We start from the raw sequence: 19,692 nt of genomic DNA, 5'->3' as shown, positions 1-19,692 counted from the left end.
CTTATTCAATATAGTTCTGGAACTTTTAGCCAATGTAACCAGGCAAGAAAAGCAAATAAAAGACAAACATACCATTAAGGATTAAAATAGAAGAAACACTCTACCTAATTTCAAGACTTATTATATTTACAGTTATCAAGACTGTGCAATATTAGTGGAGGAATAGACACATCTGTCAATGGTACACAATAGAGAACTCAGAAATAGACCCGCAAAATATGCCTGATTTTTTTATTTTTGTTGAGATGAAATTCATATAACATAAAATTAGCCATTTTAAAATGAAACCAAACAGTGGCATTTAGTACATTTATAATATTCTGCAACCACCACCTCTATCTAGTTCCAAAACTCTTTCATCATTCCAAAATAAAACTCCATACCCATTAAGTAGTTACTTCTCATTCTTCCCTTCAACCACCAATTTGCTTTCTATTCTATCCAGAATTTACTTATTCTGGATATTTCGTGTAAATGGAATCAAACAATATGTGACATTTTGTGTCTAGCTTCTTTCACTTAATGCATTGTTTTTGAGATTCATTCATATTGTAGCATGTATCAGTACTTCATTCCTTCTTATGGCTGAATAATATTCCATCATATGCACTTACCACAATTTGTCCATTTATCTGTTGCTAGACATTTGTGTTGTTTCTAAGTTTTGGCTATTGTAAGTAGTGTTGCTATGAATATTCATGTACAAGCCTTTGTTTGAGAGCCTGTTTTCAATTCTTTGGGTATATATGTAGGAGCAGAATTGCTAGGTCATATACTCATTCTATGTTTCACTTTTTGAGGAACCAACACACTGTTTTCCATAGCAGTTGAACCACTTTACATTTCTACCAGCAATGTACAACGTTTCCAGTTATCCATGTCCTTGCCAATACTTGTTATTTTACTTAAAAAAGTTATTATATAGTATCTAATTTTGATTTTGAATTGCATTTCCTTAATGGCTAAGAATGTTGAGCATTTTTTCATGTGCTTTTTGGCTATTTATATATCTTCTCTAGAGAAATGTCTATTCACGTTCTTAGCACATTTTTAATTGAGTTGTTTGTCTTTCTGTTGTTGAGTTGTAAGGGTTATTTGTATTTTTTTAATATTATTCCCTTATCAGATATATGATTTAAAAATATTTTTCCCATTCTACTGGTTGTCTTTTCACTTTCTTGATAATGTTCTTTGATGCACAGAAGTTTTTAATTTTGATAAAATCCAATTTCTCTTTTTTTTCTTTTGTTGTTCATGCTTTTGGTGTCATATCTAAGAATCCATTGCCAAATCCAAGGTCATGAAAATCTACCCCTATGTTTTCTTCTTAAAGTTTGTGGTTTTAGCTTGTATATTTAGGTCATTGATCAATTTTGAGTTAATTTTTATATATGATGTTAGATAGGGGTCCAAATTCATTCTTTTACATGTGGATATCCAGTTGTCCCATTGCCACTTGTTGAAGAGACTGTTCTTTACCTCACTGAATAGTCTTGGTTCCCTTGATTTAAATCAACTGGCCATAGATATATATTTCTGAACTCTCAGTTCTACACTATTGGTCCAGATGTCTATCCTTTTGGCAGTACCATACCGTTTTGATTACCATAGTTTTGTAGTAAGTTTTGATATTGGGAAGTATGAATCCTCCAACTTTGTTTTTCCTCCAATCTTCTTTTTCAAGATTGTTTTGGCTTTTTAGGGACCCTTGCAATTCTTGCCCAACTGATTTTTGGCAATGGTGCAAAGCAAGTCAATGGAGGAAAAAAGCTTTTTCAACAGATGATGTGTGGCAATTTGACATTCTTAGGGGGAAAAAAAGAATCTCAATCTAAGTCTCAGACCTTGAATGAAAATTAACTCAAAATGGTGACAGACTTAAATGTAAAACTATTAAACTTTTATTTTAAAAATAGAAAAATCTTTGGCATCTTGGATTTAGACTTGACATCAAAAGGCAGATCTATAAAAAGGAAAAGATGATAAACCTCACTGCATCAAAACTAAAAATGTCTCCTCTGCAAAAGTCTCTGTGAAGAGGATGAAAAGACAAGCTAGAGACTGGAAGGATATATTTGTAAACCACATATCCACAAAGGACTAATATCTAGAATGTATAAAGAACTCTTAATATTCAACAGTAAAAACAAACAAACAAAAAAACCTCAAGTAATCCAATTAGAAAATGGTCCAAAGACATTTCAACAAGGAGAATATACAGATGACAAGTGAGCACATGAAAAGATCACTAGCCACTAGGGAAATGTAAAATAAAACCACAATGAGGTATCATTACACACCTATCAGAATGATTAAAATAAAAAATAGTGACACCAGCAAATGCAGGCAGAGAAACAGAATCATTCATGTGTTGTTGGAACATGCAATAGCTACTCTGGAACACAGTTTGGTCATTTCTTAAAAAGCTTAACATGCAACTGTCAGACAAATCAGCAATGGCACTCATGGGCATTTATCTCAGAAAATTGAAAATTTACGTTCATATAAAACCTGCATACAAACGTTAATAGCAACTTTATTTATAATAGCCCAAAATGGAAACAACCCAGGTGGTTAAAGAAATGTGGTACTTCCATACCATGGAATACTACTATACAGAGGAACAATTATTGATATGTAAAACAATTTGAATGACTCTTGAGGTAATTATGTTGAGTGAAAAAAGCCAACTCCAAAGGTTACCTATTGTATTCTTCTCTTTATGTAACATTCTTGAAGTGACAAAATTATAGAAATGAAGACAAATTCATGGTTTCCAGGGGTTAGAGATGAAGAGGGAGGGGGAGAGGGAAGGGAGGGAGGTGTGGCTATAAAAGGATGGTGATGGAAAGGTTCTGTATCTTGACAGCAACAACATCAATATTCTGGTTGTGATATTGTATGATAGTTTTGCAAGATGTTATCATTGGGGGAAACTGGGTTAAGGGTACACACGATTGCTGTGTATTATTTCTTACAACTGTATGTGAATCTCCAATTATTTAAAAATAAAAGGTTTAGTTAAAAAACCAATAAGTGCTACATTATTTAATTTTTTCCATTTATAAGACTGCGAGCCTGACAGTGTGTAACAAGTGAGCACATGTAGCCGTTAGGGGGAGGTCAGATGGGGACGCTCATTATTCCGTCACTCAGTTCATCACTTGGCTGAATAGCACTGACTGCTGGGATGGTCGAGACTGCTGCATTTTTTTATTATTATTATTTTTGTGTGTGGTACACAGGTCTCTCACTGTTGTGGCCTCTCCCATTGCGGAGCACAGGCTCCAGACGCACAGGCTCCGTGGCCATGGCTCATGGGCCTAGCCGCTCCGTGGCACGTGGGATCTTCCTGGACCGGGGCACGAACCCGTGTCCCCTGCATTGGCGGGTGGACTCCCAACCACTGCGCCACCAGAGAAGCCTGAGACTGCTGCATTTTAAATTGTTTTTCTTCTTAGTCAAATAGGTTTGATTTGTGCCCATATTAGATCACGTTTAAAGACTAGAAACATAAGGAACCCGATGATGAAATACAAGATAATTAAGAGCAAAAATGGTCGGATTATAATCCTACTTCAAAATTACCTTTCCCATCCTGTAAATGGCATTCATCTGATTAAAAAAAATCATTATATAGAACATCAAGATGTCTTTGGTACTTCAAAAACAGTGTTAAGAAGAGAAAATAGAGTGACAATTATATCTGATTTGGCTTTTTATTTATTGAGAATAAAGGGTCCCCAGCCACAATGTGCTATTTGCAGAGTGTTTGCAAAGAGTGGTCTGAAATCTGTCCCCTCTTGTCATTTATAAACAAAATATAGAAATTATAAAAATAAACCTGTAGTGTTTTTAGCATAAAATTCCATAATTTCAGACATAGATTCTTGGAAAACAGCTTTTGCTTGTACTGGTGCTGTATCAGGGAGTTAAATCCCAAAGTGTTTTTAGTATACATACAGTTTCCAAATCAGATTTGACATATCATTTTTTAGTATATTTATTTAGCATAATTTAGAAAATTATGCTTTCTCTTGTATAAGTTAAAAAGAGTTAAACGTGCATTTGTTGTTAAATGATACAAAGTGGAAATTTGTCTGTAATGACTGTATATTATGAATATTATTAATGAATGCATTAAAACAAACTGTAGTATACAATACTTAATATGATACTCTTAAATAGTTTGTTTGAAAGTTCAAATCACATCTTTGTCACATACCACAGAAAAATGGCAAAACCAGTTTAAAATTATTTGGAGAGGGTTGTAGTGAAAGGCATTTGCAAGTCACATACGGCTGGGCTGTGCGGTGGGTGTGCGTGCATTTATCAGCTTTAAAGCATCCTGTACAAATCAGCTGTTAAGTGCCCACTGGCACTTATCTAGGACAATTAGGAAATGAGAGTCCTGGTTAGTAACATGTTCTCCATAACTGAAAATTACTATATGCCTGAGCACTGGATTGGGGTCAAGAGACTTCAGCCTTTCACTAGCTTGGGGTTCTTAGACAAATTAAGTGGGATTATGACAATATTAATGGACACCTGTCTCCCATGGTGAGTGTCTAAAGCCAGTCAAATCAGCATTTTATTTACATTTTTAGCTTCTTTCTCATTTGTTATGTTTTCTACCCTGAGTAACAGAAAACCCCAACTCAATTGGTTTAAGTCGTGAGGAAAATAGAAATCCCGAGGTAGGGCAGCTTCAGAGTTGGTTATTTTAGCAGCTCATTTCACCACTTCACGAAGGTCCTAGGTTCCTTTCCCTGTTCTGCCACCATTCATGGGTCAACTCAGCTGCTCTCAGGGTCACAAGAGGGTGACCTTGGGTCTAGGGGACCCTGTAGTTGATGAGGGTATCAAGAGAGAAAAGAGGAACCATCTCCTCTGGTGCATCTTTTTATCCCCGCAGCTGACTTTCTCTCACCCCTCCTTGGCCAGCACTGGGCCCCTGCTCACCCCCTGGCCAGTTCCCAGCAGGGAGAATGGGAGCTCCATGACTGGCTTAGACCATGCTGAACGAAATTGACATTCTACAGGCAGAGAAGAAGAGAGAAAGACTTCATGTTTGGTTTTGATATGACAAGGGTTCACAGGACAATTAAGTAAATATACCTACAGGTTCAGAACAAAAGGTTTTCCAGGCACTGATTTGTAGAACATGACTTCTGAGATCGGGATTAGCTGCCACGTACATAGACATTCTGTGCAACCGATGTAGAATTGCATCGTGATTGTGAGGGCAGACTCCGAGTCACATCCTAGCTCTGCCATTTGCCAGAAAAATGGCCTGAGATTAGTTGTGTAACTTCTCTAAGTTTAACTTATAAAATGGGGAGCTAATGGACTTGTAAGGATTAGGTAAAACAATACATATGAACAGGTAGGCCTAGTGCCCGGTGCATAGTTAGCAATCAATGATGCAGTGATGATGATAATGAGCTGACATGACCTTGCACCTCTTAACAGCTGAATAGCTGTTTTTCCTGCTTTTACTCTTTCCAGCAGCCACTATGCCCTCTACCCATCTACTCTATATACAGCATCCAGAGTGACCTGTTAAAAACATATAGTAGATCAATGTCTCTACAAATGACCCAATTTCGTTCCTTTTTATGACTGAGTAATATTCCATTGTATATATGTACCACATCTTCTTCATCCATTCCTCTGCTGATGGACAATTAGGTTGTTTCCATGTCCTGGCTATTGTAGGTAGTGCTGCAATGAACATTGGGGTGCATGTGTCTTTTTGAATATGGTTTTCTCTAGGTATATGCCCAGTAGTGGGATTGCTGGGTCATATGGTTGTTCTATGTTCAGTTTTTTAAGGAACCTCCATACTGTTCTCCATTGTGGCTGTATCAATTTACATTCCCACCAACAGTGCAGGAAGGTTCCCTTTTCTCCACACCCTCCCCAGCATTTATTGTTTGTAGATTTTTTGAGATATGGGTGGATCTAGAGACTGTCATACAGAGTGAAGTAAGTCAGAAAGAGAAAAACAAATATCGTATATTAACGCATACATGTAGAATCTGAAAAAATTGGTATAGACGATCTTATTTACAAAGCAGAAATAGAGGCACAGACGTAGGGAGCAAACGTATGGATACCAAGGGGGAAAGGGGGGGTGGGATGAATTGGGAGATTGGGATCGACATAGATACACTATCGATACTATGTATAAAATAGGTAACTAATGAGAACCTACGGTATAGTACAGGGAACTCTATTCAGTGCTCTCTGGTGACCTAAATGAGAAGGAAATCCAAAAAAGAGGAGATAAATGTATACATAGAGCTGACTCACTTTGTTGTACAGTATAAACTAACACAGTATTGTAAAGCAACTATACTCCAGAAAAAAGACATGTAGTAGATCAGATCATTCTCCTGCTCAAAACCCTCTCATGGCTCCCATTGCATCTAAAATCAGATCTAAAGTCCTTATTCATCACAGCCTGCAGGGCCTATGTGGTGTGGCCCTTGCTTAGCTCTCTGCCTTCTTCAACGACTCCACCCAGATCCCTCTACGTTGGCCTGAATCGCATCAAGCCAGTTCCTACATCACAGTTTTCATGCCTTTTGGGCCTTCAGCCTGAACACTCTCCCCACTAGATCATCTCATATCTTCCCCCCTCATTTATTCATGTTTGTGCTCTAAGCACCTCCTCAGACAGAAGTTTGTCATCTGCCCTCTTAAAAACACTCACCACACTCACTCCCACTTACTCTTTCTCTTAGTCTGGACTGTCTAGAAAACAACCTGAGGCAAAAGCTCATGTGCTGACACTTGATTGAGGAGGAATACAGTCCCAGGGAAGCAGGAGCAAGGAAGAAGAAAGAGCAAATACTGAAAGGGCTCCAGCTTTGTAATCAGTGTAGCTGAGGGCTTAGTCTCCAGGGGTGTCTTGAGACGGGGCATAGGGAACTCTGCCTCTCTGTACAGACTATCCAGGGAAGGAAGAGAGAACTGATCAGCTGGCTCCCTTCTGTACCCTTTCTCCTACTGGTCAATCCACCCCCGAAGCAGGAATTACCCCCCCCCACCTCTATGATGTAGTGAGTAGCCCCCCCAGGCAGCCTCTGGAAAAGCCAGAGCCTCAGGGGTCCAGTCTGACCAATGCATAGACGTGGAGGCCAGTGTCTTCTTGTCGGTTGTTGCCACACGCAGGGCTTCTTGATCTGAGCTGCTGGCAATAACAGCAGAGGTACCTGGCTCTAAGACTGTGCAAATAGCATGGAAGAGTTGATAGGGTCACTGTGGTCAGAAAGCAAGGCAAGTAGCCAAAGCCCTGGTGGGGAATGGGGGCGGAGAGGTCAGCGTGGCTGCTCAGATTTGAGTGGTATATAAACTAAGTCCAGCACCATCTGCTACATCCTCGTCTTGCGTAGTTCTCTTCATAACACTGAGGATGACCTGCCATAATACTGCATATTCATTTGAATGGAGCAGACATTCACCAGGATGGAACCTCCATAAGCAGGAGCTCATCTTTTTGAAAGATCTCTTTTTCAGATTGTCATGCTATTTACCACTCTCTACTAATGAGTTGGAAAACGGAGGCATGACAGAAATATCCCTTGTGAATAAAGGAGGGCGGCCCCTCCCTTGGCTCTCCTCCTACTGAGCTGCCTCTTTCATGCCTCTTCCCACTCCCAGTACGGGTGCTGCTTTGTGGCTTGGAGGCCTGGCCTCCTCATCCAGATTCTCCCTGTGCACATGGAATTCTGAGAGTAGCTGAGTTTCATTTCCTCTGGTTCTCAATGCCTTTCTTAGGCCCCTTGTACCATCACTCTAGGCCCTGGGAGTTAGATGGGACTTTTGTCTCTGGAACAGTACTATGATGAAGGGTTTTGTTGTTCACCTCCCTCCACGTTTCCCATTCACAGATTCCCTCTCCATCACTGCATCTTCTCATTCATCCTACCTTCTTAATTAAAATTCTGACCCTATACCACTTCTTCATTGCCTTGAAAAATTTCCCAAATCAGTTATCTCTTGAATGAATACCTTATCTCCATGCTGGCTCCTTTTCTCCCTAAATCAGAGTTTTAAATAATTATTTCTGAGTGTGATTTTAGGTCTAGGTTTTTGAATTTGTTGCCTCCATTGCCTTAATTTCTAGATGATCATGAATCATCACTTAAGAAATCAGCATTAAGATTAGACTTAAGGGAAACCTTTAACGTCATAGCTCTAGATCAGAGTAGCTATAACTTCTAGCAAAATATAGGCATCGACTTGCAGAACTGAAAATGGCCTCAGAAGTTCATTGAGTATGACCACTTCCCACTCCTCTCCCAACCCCTTCTTGAGAGATGAGGAAACAAACCAGAAAAGGTGGGACTCCTCCAGACTCACAAAGCCAGAGAGGGGCTGAGGCAGGCTAGGGACCCAGTCCTTTTGCCTTTCTGCCCAGGGCTCTCCTAAGGTCCAGACTGCTTCTTCAATCAGCTGCATAGTTTGGTTTGAAGATTTGCTAAGACATTTTTGGACAGGCAGCCGAATGTTAAATCATGCAAGACAAGGAAGACAGTTCCCTGCCTATTCCCACCTTCTCATGTGACCTCCCGGACTGGCTTCTAATGGGTATTTCTGGGACTGTTTGATCAGCCCATTGTAGACCTGACCCATTGCTAGTGACAGGGTAACTTTTGGTAGAATCTGGAGGAGGTGTCTTGCTTCCTTCTGACCCCCACAACTATGTGTCATCTCTGGGTATCCTGATGCACAGCTGCAATCTGAAATGACCTGTAGGAGACACATTATTTGGCAGCTGTTTTTGGTCATGTGGTTGTGTTTTTGGTGAGATTAGAAATAGAAAAATGTTTTAAAACTGGTAAAGTAAAATCCCTAACATATATTGGGGATTTTTAAACTTCTTGATCTTGTAAAAATACACTGATAAGTTTCTTTTGTGTGTCTCTGAGTCTGCCTCGGGCAGTAGTCTGAATTTATGTTGCCTTTTAACTTCCTCCTTTCAAATTTACTAAATTGTATGATTTCAAAATTTAAGCATCATAGTTGGCTACTGAGAGCCATCAGGATGCTTGCAAGTTCTGAAACAGGGTTTCAGGCAAATTCTGAAATTCTCTGTGTAAAATCTAGCCGATTTTCCAAGTTGGGGACTGTTATTAAACCAAGAATTGCCCTGAGAAGTGAAAGCACAGAGCAATTCAAAGAGGTGTCAAGGTCTGCTGGCATCCAATGCTGCTTCCCTGAAGGCTTGTTTTATTTTGTCATTCACACTTCACCTTTTTTTTTTCAAAGGTGACTTTAAAAAATTTATTTATTTGTTTGTTTAATTTATTTTTGGCTGCACTGGGTTGCTGTGCTCGGGCTTTCTCTACTTGCAGCGAGCGGAGGCTACTCTGTTGCAGTTCGTGGGCTTATTGAGGTGGCTTCTCTTGTTGTGGAGCATGGGCTGTACGCACGTGGGCTTCAGTGGCTCGCAGACTCTAGAGCACGGGCTCAGAAGTTGTGGCACACAGGCTTAGTTGCTCCGCGGCATGTGGGATCTTCCTGGACCAGGGCTCGAACCCGTGTTCCCTGCATTGGTAGGCGGATTCCTAACCACTGTGCCACCAGGGAAGCCCCGAAGGTGACTTTTAAATCCAGTCTTATTTTATGCACAGTAGTCACAATAGCTCACTTCAGTTGTTAGCATTATCTCTAAGGGATATTCCGTGCATCTGATTTGCAGCAGCTACGTTCCCCCCTTCTTTGGGGAGCAGAGGAAGTTTGTGGAAGTCCAGTCCCTGCATTAAACAGAGCTATTTCTGATCTTGGTCGATTTACAGATCCTGACTTACGTATGACCCTGAAGTTATTAAAAACACACACCCCAAGGCCTGCCTTGGTTATGTAATAGGGCCACTAGGCTGACTCAGGGACTTTGTGCTCAGAGCTGAGAACAGAAACTGGCTTTTCCAAACACCTCAAAGTCTGTGAAGGGAGGTGAACCCAGCCTCCAGGCTGTGGGGCTCCATCTTGACCACCGACTTAGAATTAATTTCAGGGGGAGGCTCAGGATGTTTCCAAACTTCCCTGCTTCCTTTTATGCTCAGTCTTAATTTTCTTTTCCCCAAGATGGACAGTGCCATCCCTTCCCTGATCCAGCTACAGAGAATCTGGTCACAAGCCAGCCTTGGAGGTTCAGTCAGGGGTGGCCTTGGCAAAGAGTCATGGTCAATTCTGAGAGAGTATCATGCCTGCCAAGGCCAGGGGCACGGAGCATGGAGTAGCCTTTATCCTTTTGAGCACAAATCATGGTATCCATGGAGGAAGTCACAGCAGAGTGAGCCCTGGATGTCACCCAGGCTTCCTCCAAGTCCTCATTTTACAGATGGGGAAACATACCAATAGCAGAAATATGACTGGCTCTGGGTTGCAAGCTGAGTGGTAGTAGAGGGTGGGCTGCATCCCAGAACAAAACCTATGAGAGGGCAGGGACCACGCTGGCCCATCCACTGCTGTCTCCCAGCACCTAGTACCATGCCTGGTAGACAGGAGGGCCCAGTAAATATCTGTTGAAGGAAAGAACAAATCTAACACCTCTTCTTCCATGTCAGCTTTCTATTTTTCTTCCCCTTCTCCTGATATTTAACTAACCTTAACCTCAGAAGAGCCCCTCTGCCCCTCCTCCAGGCCAGGAAAGGTCACAGGGGCATGAACAAGACACTGTTCCCCAAGCCAGGAAGTCACCTGGTGCCCACACAGCCAGAGTAGGAGGCTTTCCCCCAGAAAGTCTCCTGCCCATCAGTTACCACAGCCTAGACTGGCTAGAGTCTACTCCTAAGTTTGATGCCAGATTGGAGCTACAGTATGACCATTTGGGGGGCCCTAGTAGTTACAAAGTTGTTTCCAGTTTATTTGGGCACCAAGACTGATCTTTAGGCCAATTAATGGAAACAAAATGATCACTGGGCTGTGGTCTCCAAAAGTTGTGGATGTTGAAGAGGGATCCAGAAAGTTTTGGGAGCCCCAGGCTTGGGGATGAGGTCCAGGCCTCATGCCTGGTTCTAAGGGAGAAGAAGGGACTCTCTGGTCACAGCTTGGCCAGGCTAGGTAAATGTCAACTGGGACTGCCTCTGTATGCCCAGGATTTAGTGAGATTCTGCAGTGAGAGAAGGCAGATTCAGAAGAGAGAAATAAAAACGTCGCTCTTTCGCAGGTTGTTGGCTCTCAGCGAGGGGGAGCGTCATTTGACTTTGCGTCCAGGGACAGCTCTCTTGGTGCGGTGTACTGCCCCGCCTGAGCTCCACAAGCTACAGCTGAGGATTGAGACCAGCAGCGCATATTGAGAGCACAGAATTGGGGAACCCTGCCCGGAAAAGAGCCAGAGGAGAGGAGGAGTGTGTTGGGGGGTGGGAGAGCTCGTCGGCTGCCGGGCTCCACAGAGCCAGGGCCGGGAGCGCACCCCGTGCCCCTGCGGCTGCAGAGATCGCCCTGGAGCGCCGGGAGTCCTCCAGCCCCGAGTGCGCGCCCGGCTGCTCCGCGCACCTGCCGCGGGCCCCGCGCGGGTCTGAGCGGCGGTCGGGCGGGCCGCGCGCACAGGTGGCGGCGATTGGGCAGGCGGGGCCCGGAGGGTGACGTCACGGGCTCCGGTCCCGGCGGCAGAAATAGGGCAGCCGCGGCGGTGGTGCCACAGCAGCGGGCCGCGGCGGCTTAGAGAGCTGGAGCCCCGACAGCCTCCAGCGCGCCCAGGACCCGCCGACAGCCAGAGAGACCGACCGAAGGACGCGGGACCGGGTCTCCGCTGCCACCACGGGGCGCTCCCTCTCGCCCTCCGAGTCCGGCCACCTGGTCTTCCCCTCGGCCCCCGGCCGCCTCAGGTACGCGGGCGCAGCTTCGGAGCGGCCGTGGGGAGGGTGCCAAGCCGCCGCCCCCGCCGCCGCCAACCGGTCCCGCTGCGCCCCGCTGGGGTACTAGCGCTCGCGGCCCCGCGTTTCCCTGCAGGGCCCGGCCGGGCGCTTGCTAGTCCTCACCGCCGCGCCTGGTGAGCCAAGTTTGCCCGCCTGCCGGGAGGCAGGCACGGGACCCCGCGACCCGGGCTGGGCAGGGCTACCCCGGCCGGAGCCAGGACTCGGGGTAAAGGCTGGGGAGCCGAGGCGTGTGGCCTGGGTCTGCAGTGGGGACCGGAGTGACCGGGCTTGCGCGCAGAGCAACGCGCATGAACCACTTGAGCCGAGCCCGAAGCGGGCGCCGGGCTCCGAGACCCTTCAGGTGCCGTTCTTGTGTTCTGGACCCCGAGCGGCCTCGGCGAGACGGCAGAGCGGTTGCACCTGGGCTCGGACTCGTGCCCTTGGCCCCGGGCTGGGACGCGAGGCGGGCGTCCTCACTACCTCTTTCCTCCAGCTTTGCGGGGAAACTTGTGTCTGCTCGCTGCAGCCCGAAGGGCCCGCGGCGCCCGGCTTGGCCTTCGCAACCCCGAGGGCCGCCGCGTCCGGGGCTGAGCGCTTGGGCTTCGCGGAGGAGGCGGGAAGGACCCGGGACCCCACTAGGCTCCGGCAGCCCGCCGCTCTCCTTCTGCTCGGTCGGGCCGGTCGTTGTTCCAAGCAAGCGGCCGGTGTTATTTGTTGGGAAATCACTAGTGAGCAATTTGTTTGGGGGGGATGTTCAGGCAGGGGGCTTGGTCCTAACAGCTTGTAATGTGGGTGATCTCCACTCCTCTTGGCGCCAGCAAAAGACCTGTTCCAAGTTTCGGGGGGACCTAGGCGAAGCAGGCAGAGCTATCCGCTTTGGGTGCGCGTGTGGCCTCGAGTTTGGGGGAGAGCTTGGCGCGAGCCTTCGGGGCTCTCTTCAACTGACAAAGCGGTGCCCCGAGCGCGTTCGCTTGAGGCCTGCCACCTGAGGACTTCGGCGCCCGCCCCTCTTGCAGGAACAGAAACCTGCTGGAGCAGTAGGGTTTCTCACCATGCCCAGAACGTGGCAAGCATCCCGTGCAGCGTGTCCGTCTATGTAAGTTCCTGGGGACCTGCAGAGTTGGGCCTTCTAGGTCTGCGTCTAGCCCAGAGAGTTGGTCCCACATGCGCTGTCCAGACGACCTCTCTTCTGATAACTGTCGCCGACGCTGATGAATAGCGCTTCCGCAGCCTCTCCTCCGCTCCCCTCTAGGTGTCGCTTCCGCCGAGGTTTCTGGCAAGCGGAGCCGGTAGCTTTGGTCTGTTCCCTTAGTGAATTTGTTGCAAGCCTGTGCACCAGGAATGGTACTAGATGGGCTCCTGAGACGCAAACATCCGTCCACATTCTCTGAGCCAAACAGAAACAGAATTTCAGTAGAAGGCGCGCGGTAAGTTAAGCCCATTTTTGGTGCACATTTTGATTATCACACAATCCGAGAGGGGAGAAAAGGGATCGGGAAGAAATTCGGACTTTTCTCAAAAGTCCCGAGTTATTTTCCTATCATCAGGTTAGGGGAAAGCCAGAGATGACTTTTAACAGTGTCCTTTTAATCCTGGAATGGCCCAGACAGGCTCTGGGTCTGGGCAGTGGTCAGGTGGAGGGCTCACCTGGGAAGCAAATGGTCAAGGGAGTGAGGGATACGGCTTCTCTGACCCCAGAGGCTCAGCAGCCCTCAGGCAGTAACTCTAATGGAAGGCCTGAGCCGATGCTCCACAGAGCGCATGTCTGCTTTCCATCTCAGTTTTGTGAGAAGACACTGCAGCATTACTAGTTTATTTCTGTTTAAACGCACTGAGATGAATGTTCACTTTCTTCCCATGCTAGGGAAAAAGACAGCCCGTCTCTCCAAAGACTTCAGACAGAGCCAAAGGTTGTGCAAGAAAATAGTCTTTGATGTAATGAATTAAAATTGCTTAATAAAAGTTGTTCCAATGGATTTTTCTCTCTTCAAATTTTTTGTCCACCCTCAATTGTTGTCAGTTCCAGGAAGGCTTTTTGTTCCAGAGAGGGGCCAGCTTGTTCTGGGTATGGTGAGAACTTTTATCACTTTGGCTGTGTCCTGGAGTGGTAGGTTGGATTTTTCTACCTTGACCTGCCAGTCACTCAGGATTCTTCTTCTAAGGGCTGCAGCCTTTTTTTTTTTTTTTTTTTTTTTTTTTTAGTGATCTTCATGATGTGAGCTTTTGTTTGACAACATTACATTTCAGAAATTGTCATTGACTAGTCAGAATTTCCTAAAAATCTCCTTAATTGCCACTTTGCCTTTTTTGGTATTTCTTTGCAAACTCAACTTTCTTGTGTTGCTCTGTGCTTACTAATTAATCAAATTAGGCAGTTATTTCAATAGCACATCTTTCCTTACATTTTCTATCTTGGTGCATAACACAAGGCATGCAACTTCAAGTAAAATAGAACTACAGTGGAGCGAACATCGTACTTAGGAGGCATAATCTGAATGTTGGAAGGGTGAGGGTTCTGTGCGTTAACTTCATAGTAAATAGGAATGTCATAGATTTACACATTGCACATAGACTAATTTAGATATCAAATTTATCAAATGTTGGAACAATTAACCAAAGATACCGAGTAGATAATTAATAGGAAATGCAATATAACTTCATTATGGATTGCTTCAGGGTTGGCTTCATATGTTTCCATGCCTAATTTCCCTGGATTGGTATTTTAGAGATTATTTTAGGAAGTTTGAACCCTTTCCTTTTTTCCTAAAACACTGACAAGTCAAAACTGGGGTCCTAAACCTTGCAAAAGAAATTAGCATACAGCTTCCTGGTTTTAGGTTGGAGTTGATACGCCTTTTTTTTTTCTTTGAACATTGGGCAGGCATACAGAAGAGAACTGTAGGATTTTGGTGGTCCCCAATTGGTTCCTATTTGTTGATTGCCAACATCACATGTGTAAAATGCAATGCACCTAAAAGTAATTGGCTAGAGCATACACTTTTCAATTAGGTTAGAAATTCAGGTGCCTCAAAATCACAGACTTTACCATTCTCTTCAAGGATGGGTGGTGTTGCTTAGTTCTGCCAAATCATCTTCATAATTTCTGGTCCTGTCTGTTACAAAGAGAAGCCATTTCCGTGTGACTATTCCGGTAATGTCACCATATTCTGAGAGAGGATGAGAGAGAAGGAACCAGTGAATAGCTTTCCCAAAAGCTCCAAGGGTCAGAATTCCCATTCTTCCCAAACAGGGCTGATTCCTGGAGGAGGAAAGAGAAGTTTGTACTGATGCCTGTGCTTCTCTTTGCCTTCTGACACTGTTCAGTAAAGACAGCTTACATGCTGCTGTATGTTCTCTGGTGGGGTAGATTTGGAGTTTACATTTTCATACCAATTTCTCCCTGGTCATTTGCATTCTTAGGTCACAGTTTTTCAACTTCCTTCAAAAAACAAGTCAGTATTTGGAATGTTACATTCTACAGATTTGTCGTACCTCTATAATTTTAAGTACAAATAAATAATAGCATGATATCAGCTTATATTATAGCACCAGAAAATCCTGTGGTTTTCACAGCAAGGGGGTATATGATCTAATGGGGCCCATCTTGAACTAAAAAAAGCAAAATCAGTCTGTCTAAACAGAGAATGCATACATATTCCATCCGTAAGTTTGTGATTATGTTAGAAACAAAATAATTGCCTAGGGGTCAGGATGCTTGAGTTTTAGTCTAGGTTTGGCTACTGAGTTGGCTTCATACATTGGGTGAATTCCTCCACCTTCTAGGCCTTTGGTGTCCTGTCTGTGCAGTGGCCAGTCTGGCACCTGATTCTCCTGAGCATGGGGAAACATGAGGCTCAGCTGGGAAACCTCGGAGGAAGCAGTGAAGTACTTCTCTTGGAAACGAGATGTCTTAAATATCAAGTGATTGTGTCTTACGAGTTGTTTGAAAGGAAAGGTAGTTCCAGGTCTTTTATGAGAACAATCTCAGGTAGATTTATAACCAATCTTGGGACTCTAGCATGGATTGAATGAAGCTTATAAACCTAAATTGATTTCAAAAGGAGCTCTAGGTTGAAAAAGAGGGCTTGTGACCTTATTAGTGGTACCTTCCCGTTTCTTTGACAGGGAGATTCTTGTATTTTCTTCCATCTGAGGGCCAGTAGGGCTATTTGAATTTGATGAGTAATCTTCCAACAGGTCCTCTTTGCCCAAAGTGACTGTCTACCAGGCTGGTTGGTGTTGCCCATGAGCTAAAGGGTACTCTTGATGCCTGGTATCCTTTGTATCTCCTCATGGTTTCTTTATTTCAACCACATTCTTGGCCAGTGAAGACAGCACCAAGGAAGGCCAAGGAGAGCATGCTGAGTGGCCCCATCCTGGGTGAAGTGTAGGAGGGGGGCAGCTTGGCTTCCCCCTCTGGCCTTGCTCAGAGCCATGAAAGCTGGAGGAACACAGCTCTGGGCATCTGTTAGAGGAGAGACTTGGGGCTCATGGCCTCTAATCTTGCTGTACATAGATGTTTCCCCATCTAAAACCAACCATTCATCCAAATAAAATATTTCTAAGTATCAAGAGGCAGCAGGGGATGGGGTTTAAGAGTATAGACACCAAGTCCACCTGGCTGTCTTGGAGTCGCAGCTCTGCCATTTATTTGCCATGCAGCCTTGGCAAGGTATTTAACCCTCTCTGTGACCCATTTCCTCTGTCATTTGACTAGAGGATAATCATTGCCCTCCTCATGGAGTAGAAATGAGGATTATGAGTTAATACCTATGAAGCAGTTAGAACAGTGCCTGACACATAGTAATTGCTATATGTGTTAATCAAATAGATAGTCTCTATTTGGTTATTAGACAGATCATCAAAATTGATTTAGACGCAGTATTCTTCTTTTATGAACCAAACTGTCATAAAACTTGGGTTGTAAATGTTAAGATGTTGTTGCTGTAGACGGAATGAATTGTCAGTCACCATGAGTATAAAATGACATCTCAGACTCATGCAAATCAGCCATGCAAATGAAGTTTGATCTAGTGGTGGCCAAGCTGAAATAAACTTTACAGAGAGGCTGCCTAGGAATATTTCAGTAGTTGGCCTGGCTCGTGTGTTTCCCTGTCATCCAATGAAATCCTACGGAAATCTCAACACAAACCAGACAAAACCAGAGATGACTCCAGGTGCAGTAGGGCTGCAGTTCAGCTTCCTGAAACACATCTCAGAACAGCTGGTTTAATGCCAGAGGTCTGGGCACACCCTCTTAAATGAAGTGATTTGGCGCTTCCCAAAACAATTGAAATGAACAGAATTTATTCTGATATTATCCATTAATAATAAAACATCCAAAATAATTGGTCTTGGATTACTAGGCAAACTGAAAACTAAATACTAGATATTGTGGCTCAAATATTTCATAACTCCAGGGATTGACATCTGTACATTATCTAGAGTAAGTTTTGATTATCTTGCTATTTTTAGTTTATTTGGGCTTGAAGGCATGAAAAGGGAGAGAAGAAGACCTTTTATATATATGCTCACTCCATGAGCACTGGTTGATGGTGGATAAGTAGGGAAGAATTAATAAAAGTAGAGTAGGAAGCAGTGTCTTTCTAGTTCTAGCTTGAGTTACTCTTGCTGGTTTAAAAAAAATTCCGAAAATCCAGCAACTGCTTTCTGCAGTCTCTGGAACATGGATGGCTCTGTGTTCAGAAGAGAATAATTTATGGGGAGTAGGGAGTTGCCCTATTTATTTTTAGAAAAACTGGTTGCAGTTAGGGAAGTCATTTTTATTCTCTTTTAGTCCCAAATGTGATTTTTCTCTCCTCATCCCTGTAAGAACACACACCCTAGCTGGAGCCCCAGACAGGGAGCGTAGCGCTGGGTGGCTGCTGGTAATGCTGCAGCGTTCTGCTCCACTCTGCCTTCTTCAGAGGGAGGAGCTGGTGCTGACTGTGCTGAGACCATGACCTTCAGATTGTATTTACTGGCCACTCGGATCGTTTCCCCAGTAACTCTAGCTTTCCCTCCAGATGTCAAAGATGAACGGCCGAAGCAACAGAGGTAGGAGTAGGAGCCTGTGGACTCTTTAAAAAAAAAAAAAAAAAAGAGAAAGAGAAAAAAGAGATGTCTTCTCTTAAAAGATAGTCATAACTTATAACCTTGCCTTTCACAGGCCAGTGTTATATGCCTACAATGTTTAGTTTGACTTCTCTTTCCTGTGGGCATTTCTGTCTCAAGTTGGGGACATAAAGCAAATCTGGAGCAGCAGCTTTATTTGGGTATGGAAGGCAGCCAAAGGAAACCTGGAATGTGGCAGGAGTGTATTTGTTTGGCAGCCCTGGCATCAGCGCTAGTGATCATTTGATACCTCCCCTTGTGTACAGCAGGGATCCTTCAAAGCTGTTGGCTCTGGGGGTGAGCACGGGTGGACCCCGCAAACAGGCTGTAAGGTCTCTCAAGCAGCTAATCATCTCTGACTCGGACACCTGCTCATGACCAGTCCTAAGCCAAGTGATGGGGGTGCTGGCCTCCAAGGAGCTCTGTGTGTTTTCATCTCCCCAGCCATGAGCAGGATGCAGTGTGGACCACATGCAGTTAAGCACTAAATTGTATGGTGCTCACAGAAATTAATAACTCTTCAAGTTTCCTTGAGTAAGAGTTCTAGATACTGCATGATGAGTTCTATCTGGATATGTTTCTTAGAGACACTGAAATTAAGGTTGGAGTATGTTCACAGTGGAAGCCTTAAAAAGTACAGCTAATTGGACAAATGCACCAGTCTGTGTCTTTGTCCTCTTAACACAATGCCCAGCATATGTTAGGGAGTTGAATTTTTATTATAGCTGATCCGTAGTTTTTTTTCATCCATGTGATTCTTTGATTACTTTCAATTGTCCATTTCTTAGACAATCTATCAAGTGAGTCTCAGGAAATATCTTAAATGCTACTGAAATCCTCTTATCCATTGGATGCTGGGATTCTACTACAAGGACTGGTCTTGAAACAAAAATAAAAATAGTAGACCCTTTAATGCTGTCTTGAAGTTCACTATCTTGTTAACTGAGGCATCATCTACAAACAGGAGTGCTACAGGTTTAACACGATCCCTCGTCAGCATTTATTGAGCACTCGTGTGCCCAGCTGCAAATACTTCCTGAGGAAACAGAAGCGTGGACATAGGGTAACCTAACAGAGGTGCCTCCGCCTTCTCACCCTCATTTGTTCTTGCAGATGTAGTGGCGGGTGCATTTCAAGTGGGTTTCTACATACCAGTTAGCATTTCTAGAGTTCTTACTATGTGCCAGCCCTGCCTCCTTCAGTCCTCACAGCAGCGCTATTGGGTACCTATTCTGACCCCATTTTAGAGGTGAATAAACTTAGGCTCCGAAGTATTATAACTTCTCCACAGGAAAACAGAACGCTTGGTGCCAGAATTTAAACTCGGATTTATCTGATTCTGGAGCACAGGTACTCACTAACTAACTACGCCTTGACATGTTTACACTTTGCGGCACTTAGTTCTGAGTGTTTGTCATTTTCTCAACAGACTCAACAAAATGAAACCAGGATGCTTTTGGCTGCATCTCACACTGCTTGGAGCCTCCCTGCCTGCTGCGCTGGGGTGGATGAACCCAGGAACCAGCAGAGGATTGAACATGGGTGTGGGAGAGTCCCGGGAAGAGGTATAGTCACGTCACGGCTGACATGCCATTTAAAACTCATTGCTTTTCAATGTTAGAGTATCTAATTTCCTTTCCACCTTTAGTTTTTATCAAGTAGATTGCAGTGAAAATTAAAATCCTGCCCCCTTTTTGGTAGGGGA

General features: G+C 44.2%; 1 protein-coding gene across 2 annotated transcripts in view; it reads left to right on the top strand.

The window, feature by feature from the left end:
* The first annotated feature begins 11,645 nt into the window (after positions 1–11,645).
* Positions 11,646–19,692, top strand: part of FSTL4 (follistatin like 4) — a 440,571-nt gene continuing 432,524 nt past the window's right edge. For both annotated transcript variants that reach the window (XM_029215752.1, XM_029215751.1), the window contains exons 1-2: positions 11,646–11,843; positions 19,417–19,552. In XM_029215752.1, coding sequence (XP_029071585.1) covers positions 19,427–19,552 — 126 coding nt within the window. In that variant the 5' untranslated portion in view covers positions 11,646–11,843; positions 19,417–19,426. The remainder of the gene's footprint in view (positions 11,844–19,416; positions 19,553–19,692) is intronic.

Source organism: Monodon monoceros, unplaced genomic scaffold, assembly GCF_005190385.1.
Source record: "Monodon monoceros isolate NGI ecotype Baffin Bay Population unplaced genomic scaffold, NGI_Narwhal_1 Super_Scaffold_12, whole genome shotgun sequence".
Taxonomy (NCBI): Eukaryota; Metazoa; Chordata; class Mammalia; order Artiodactyla; family Monodontidae; genus Monodon; species Monodon monoceros.
The sequence above is the reverse complement of the archived record's forward strand: the minus strand, read 5'-3'. Positions and strand labels throughout refer to the sequence as shown.